The sequence below is a fragment of the Simochromis diagramma genome, unplaced genomic scaffold (genome assembly GCF_900408965.1).
Source record: "Simochromis diagramma unplaced genomic scaffold, fSimDia1.1 OVJJ01000302.1, whole genome shotgun sequence".
Taxonomy (NCBI): Eukaryota; Metazoa; Chordata; class Actinopteri; order Cichliformes; family Cichlidae; genus Simochromis; species Simochromis diagramma.
Window position 1 is genome coordinate 5,073,167 of NW_024386792.1, and position 6,241 is coordinate 5,079,407.

The 6,241-nt window shown below is 42.7% G+C and overlaps 1 protein-coding gene across 1 annotated transcript; it reads right to left on the reverse strand.

The window, feature by feature from the left end:
- Nucleotides 1–207: 207 nt before the first annotated feature.
- Nucleotides 208–2,066, reverse strand: LOC120728796 (acidic leucine-rich nuclear phosphoprotein 32 family member B-like). Its single transcript, XM_040023964.1, has 4 exons — nt 2,036–2,066; nt 1,551–1,675; nt 1,391–1,457; nt 208–335 (listed from the first exon to the last, which is right to left on the reverse strand). The coding sequence occupies exons 1-4, from the start codon at nt 2,049–2,051 to the stop codon at nt 253–255; spliced, it is 291 nt and encodes a 96-aa protein (XP_039879898.1). The 5' UTR covers nt 2,052–2,066; the 3' UTR covers nt 208–252.
- Nucleotides 2,067–6,241: the final 4,175 nt, after the last annotated feature.

The following is a 6,241-nucleotide window of genomic DNA, read 5'->3' on the forward strand; positions in this document are numbered from 1 at the left end:
TGGGTGGCTCTCAGTTCCATGGGGGGCAGGGGGAGAAAAAAAAAAAAAAAAAAAAAAAAAAAAAGAGGGGGTGGGGGGCAGCTCCACTCGGCCCACCCATTCGGTACAGTCTAGCCCCATAAAAAGAGCTCAGCGCTGGGGAGGGGGGGTTGACGTGGATTACAAAGGCGGTGTGAGTTGTAGGAGGGTGGACGTTCGGGTTGTGGGGGAGAGGAGGGGTAACTCGTAGGCTCTCGTTTTCAACTTTAGCTCTTAGTCGTCGTCTTCGTCATCGTCCTCGTCGTCCTCATCCTCTGGGTCTCGCTTTCTCTTATCGCCTTTGCCGGTTTCTGCTTCTGAAGGTAAAGAAGAAAAACTGTGTTGTGACAAGGAGCCAAAACTACACAAATTCTTGCATCTGCAAGCATGAATACAGTAATCCTCCACCCATTTTAAACAGATTCAATCTCTGCATTTATCACACTCTGTGGGAGTCGCTTAATAATGGTCACTATCACGTTGCTGTCCCTACATGTTATAACGATGCGTGATTACGAGCACAAAATAAAGCGGAAAGAAATGCATCTTCAGTCCGCCCTCGTGCAAGATTTTGTTTTTAGTTAAGTGACTAACATTCTCACATCACATGTTATTTGGGATTGACTGAGCACTACTGTTATTTTAGTTATAAAGATAAATGTCAGTAACAGGTGATCACTAAAGCAGTAATCTCTAAACAGATGCAACATCAAGAAGACAAGAGATCTATTTTCTGTGTACCAGGTGAAGGGTTCCCACATTGCTGACGGAGTCGTGAAGAACTTTGGGGACTGCCCTACATGCTGTAACAGCTGGTGTTGTATCACTTGTCATGCATGTAAATATGTTTCAAGTGTTTTTCAATTCTTTGTTTCAAAATTGATTGACATTTTTGGAACATTTCTGATGTTTTTAATGCTTTCTAACAGTTGGGTATGATCTATAAGTTAATAATTTTCCATTGTTTTATACCTTTGTTGCATAAATATCTTTGAGAGGGACTGTTTGAAAGAGAATATTTTGTTTTGGCAATTAAAATGGCCCGAAGTGAGTCAGTAAATGACGCTGAATAAACTTTCAACATGTATCATCAAAATGTGTGGAGCGGAGGGTTAATACTTCCACTTCAAAGAGAAACTTTATGAGTTGGTAAAGTGGTCACCTGTATGTTGTGTTCAGTTCAGTGGCACTTTCCCAAGACATAAGTCTATTTTATTTCCATCTTACAGAACAAAAAACAACAACAAGTTGTCTCACCCCTGACTTAAGTCTCAGTCTTGAGTTGTGCAGACATATCGAGAGACTTCGACTGACTCTTGTAGTGATGTTTGAGCCAAAATTGTGAGTAAATTTACTTTAAGAAGTTACATACCATCTTCATCTTCATCCTCGTCTTCATCCTCTTCATCTACTTCTCCATCCTGACCAAAGTCTTCCTCCTACGTGAACAACATTTTACACGTTAAAAAAAAATGAGACGGTGCATCGACCCGCTTTAACGACAGCTCCACCAAGCTCGTTTCACTTTTCACCTCATCTTCACCACTGCCTTCCTCGTCATCCTCCTCTCCTTCTACCTCCTCTTCGTCCTCCTCATCGTCCTCTTCCTCATCGAAGTCCTCCTCCTCTCCGTCCTCGTCTTCTTCCTCCTCTCCTTCTGCGACACAAAAGTGAAAAAGAACAATCAGTCGACCGCAAAGTGAGAGCGCACGGAGGCTAATCGCGACGATCGCTTTCACATTTTCACTTTACAGAAATGAGAGAGCGATTGCCGTTACTCAGCCGTGGAGCAGTTTCTAAATAAGCTACTGCGGTGCACGCATTTTTCATAATGAGCGAACATGTCACCAGAGCAATGGCATGAATGATCGAGGAGTCTTAATTGTTCTTGAACAACAATGGGGCGTTCCAACACAGAATAAAACCTCATTTCCGGTCTGTTGTTGGATTTGACAACCAAAAAAATACCTGCTCTTATTGTTTACTACAGCAGAGACGGGAAAGCACAACTTCATACCTTCATTCTTCATCATCGTCTACACCGTCTCCGTCCACCTCTCCATCAGAGTCTGAGGCTTCCCTGTCCTCCATGTCATAACCATCAGGTAGGTTGAGCTGGGGCAAGCAGCCTTGAACACGCTCTCTGTAGTCGTTCAGGTTTGTCACTTCACAGGTTGAACAGGTCCAAACTCTTCAGGTTGTCCAGCTTTTTCTGTTGGCAAGAAGAGAAGAGAATGCTGTGATGAGACTGTTGCTGAAATGTGGTAGTAATGGTACTAGGCTCCAGTTTACGTCTGACAATGAGATATAATGTGAGACGACAGAGATCCGTCTGTCTGAAGTTTGAGAGACCATTAATTACTGAATGAGTTATCCCTTAAAATACCTCTGGCTATGAGTGGAGTAATCAAAAAAAGCTGCTGAAACCTCACTTCCCAAAATAAACCCTAATGTTTGGTTTTGATTATGATGAACACTGCATTAGCTGGTTTACTATTTGTGAAGTGTGTAGCATGTAAATGACCCCCAAAACACATGTGAACACATACCAATGGTTCCAATGTGCTGATGTCTTTTCAATTTGTTGCCACTCAGGTTTAGATGTGTGAGGTTGGGTAGTTTTTCTGCTAAACATCAAAGCCCGCCGCTGATTCCTGTTGTCGCTACAACTCCAGCTGAATGAATGACAGGTAAAAGAGAGATTAGTCCCGAGGGTTCTTTGCACAATTTTATTTCCCCCCCCCTCCTTTCTTTTTTTCATGAATATATGAGAATGAATAATCACTCCCGCTTACCTTTTTCAGTTTTCCTAGTTTGGGCAGATTAGAGACTGAGATTAAGCCGACGTTTATCAAACTGAGGAACTCCAGGTTGACAAATTCAGCTGTGTGAGACCTTCAATTTTTCCTTCAACTGATCGACAATTGTCCAGGACAAGTTCTCGTACCTGAGATTGAAAAAACAAACAAATAGTATTTTTAAAATTACCTGTACTTTTTAATGCATTTGCAAGTACTACAGCTACTTGCAAACTTTTATAACTTAAGTGTATTTTAAAACAGACCAAATGTTAAATATTCCAAAATACATTTTGCAAATATTATTAATTTTTTTCCAAACAAAATCATTAACAAAGGCGTTCGGGGAACATAGCAACCCTAACGTATTAATAATCAGTGGGTGGTGGTGTTTGTAAAATGGCCCTTCACTTTGTGTAAAATGATTACAGGCGTTTTATAGTTGCTTAAAATATTAGAAAAAACAACTCTGAAGGCGGAGTTACTTTGACTCCGTTAAAGCTCACACTGGTTGCGCAAGTCTGTTAAACGTTACCAAAAAAGTTCTTGTCAAGCGTCAAAGACAGCCGTTTCTCGATTAAAAACACCAAAATGGATACTCAGTCTCTATCTAAAAACACTTTGCTATCACTGTGTGTTTCGTTTAACCGACCGCTACAGGTCGTCTATTGATTTCTTTGAAACGAGGAAGAGCAAAGCAGCGGCTTCCTATGGCCTGCTGATGCAGTCACTAATGACAAATGCAATGATTTTGTGAGCTAGCTCGCTACAGGCTAGCCATTGCCCCTTTTAAACGCTGCCGTGCCGTAGAGGAGCAGCTAGAGAGGTCTGTCTGCCCGCCATTAGCCAACCCAACAGCAACGGAAAGGATTGCGAATACACCCTTAGTAAAGAGATTCTTTTTTCTTTCGTTAAACCAGCTTTCATGGGGGAAGTGGAAATTCCTTGTCGTCGAGCGAACGACCGATATTGGCAGTTTGTTAGAGGGTACAGCATCGCTTTCAGGTCGAAGTGGCGAAGGAAATATATTGAGAACGGAAATTTAGTAAAAAACAAAGATGGAGACAGTTCCTTTCTCCCAGAGCTTCAAAGACGACAGAATGACAACATGGCGATTCCTGAGCTACAGTATGCAGTCCTCTGAACGCTTCAATGGCGGAAAGTGCTATTAAGAATGAGCAATAAGCGTTATTTACATATAACCGAAAGTGGTTTTTCGGTGTTAAATTGATTTTATTTCGTGCATGATACGAGGGGGAACGCCGAGCGGGGAGCTTTTGGCTGCCCACGCATGAAGCGCGGTGCGCCGGATCTCCGTGTCATTCGAGCAGCCTGGCTCGGTCAATGAAGCCGCTGGCCAACACATGCATCTGTGTAGTAGCAAGCGCCAAGTTTAGCAATAGTAACGATTACTGGAGCACATTGTTGTCGTGTTTGGTGTTTTTACTTTACAACTGGATAGATTTTGTTGTCTTTGACCGGTAGCGAGAAGGGGGTAATATGGCGGGAACCTAATACCAAGTTAGCTGGCTGGTAGTCTGAATGGTTCTGAAACCCCGGACCATCAGGCTTCATTCAATAAGCATGCGATTCTTCTTCGTCGTCGTCTTTAAGACGATGCACGGATGATAAGTGATACTATAGCTTGGTGCACAACTAGAGAAGAATTAATGAGGGAATTAATGGATGTACACTCCCTTTAAAAACTTACAGATTGCAACGTGTCTTTAAACAAATCAGCACCAACAGCAGCGGTTGGCTGTTTGTTGAGTGTCTCCCGGCTCTAAGGTTTTGGAGTTGCGGTGTATTTTCACCATTAGCGGTTTAAGGTACGGATGACTCGTGAACCAAGTGTTTTTTGTTGTCGCTGCCTGAATCTTTGTGGCCGTTTGATGTAGACGTATACTCCACAGAAATGTGAACATACGACTCGTGATCTGCGACGGCCCGTTTAACGTTTACAAAGCTCGTTTGTTGTTCAGCACCAGAGTTTAAAGTCATTTTGCAATTATTACACAAAAAAGCTCCCCGTTTTTTTTAAGCAGTTATGCTAGCAGCAAACATGGCTTCCAAGGTCTGTATAAAATATACCGCTCTGTGAATGCCGAACGCGGCGCAGTAAACTGCTTTCTCCTCATATCGGCGCAAAAAGAAGTTTACTAATTGTGCTACAACGGTGGAGTGGAGCTGAATCGTGTGTGTGCACCATTGACCAGGGAGGCTGCGAAACGGTTAAAGCACTGCAATAATGCCAGCAAGCTGGGGGGAATCGCCGTTTCAAAGTAACGACTGAATATAGCTTTTCTCGTCTCGTTGCCCCTATACGCCCAATCCTAACCAGCATAAAGGCTCTGGCTTGTTATGCGACTGTTTTCCGCCCCGTTATAAATGAGAAACACAATCTAAAGCCCATGTGGTCACCATTACGTTAGCCACACAGGGTCACTCGCAAAGCAAAAAAAGTAGCAAGCTAGGCTAGCAGGGGCTAGCCTGAAAACTAAGGGTTGGTTTTAAAAAAAAAAGCACGACTCACATCAGACGGTGTCCTGTTTCTTAGCTCCAAGTGGATCCTCTTTTTCATGTCCATTTTGCCCTATGAAAGTTAAACTTTTCTCCTCGGGGTTTGCTGGGATCTTCAGTCCAAAGGCAGAGATGCCCTAATGGAGGGAGAATATAGGACTGTATAATGAACTGAGCCAAACGCTAAGTTAGTCGGAGAGAGGGGAAACCATGGAGGGAACGGGACTGAAACAAAATATGCTCAACAGCGCCATCTGCGTCCAGAAACGCCCATCGCCTCTGAAAAAAGGCATTGCAGTCACAAAACATGACGCTGCCCCGAAACGGTGCTATGGTGCAATTTATTTTGTGCAAGGAAATTACTGTACTGTGTCGTTCAGTGAAGACGGCGGGGTTTTTCTTTGAGAAGTCGGTTTTATTCAGCGAAGGATGTGCACGAACAGACGCGTGTAGCGTATGCAAAACAAATAAGCAACCAAGCAATTAAACGGCGATAAGTAGGTCACATGGTGAACTTTGTTATCTTCATTTAAAAGTGTCACAGGAAATCTCGAATGCATTACTGCTTTATAGTCAACAGACAAGCAGTGTAATTATGAGGTAACTATCATAACGTATGCCTGTTTAAAAAAAATGTATATGTGTGTGTTGGGTCTTGTGAATGTGTGATACTTTTTTACATTGTAATAAAAAAAAAGAAAAATAAACACAAATTGTGTTGTTTCTTGGCTACTAAATGGCTCATTCCTACCCCCAACCGCTAAAAAGTAGGGCTATATGTGGTTTGCCTTAAAGAGAGCATTTTATATACAACCTATGGACGGGTAGGGCACCCCACACAACCCCTCCTCTTTACTTCCTGACACTCTCCAGCGTTGAGTAGAAAATCTACTATGGTTGTAGTT

What these genes read in the sequence shown, in the direction of transcription:
- LOC120728796 (XM_040023964.1), bottom strand. An exon ending in AAGGCAGTGGTGAAGATGAG is followed by an intron (nt 1,458 to 1,550) that starts GTGAAAAGTGAA and finishes TTGTTCACGTAG; the next exon opens with GAGGAAGACTTTGGTCAGGA. An exon ending in CGAGGATGAAGATGAAGATG is followed by an intron (nt 336 to 1,390) that starts GTATGTAACTTC and finishes CTTTACCTTCAG; the next exon opens with AAGCAGAAACCGGCAAAGGC.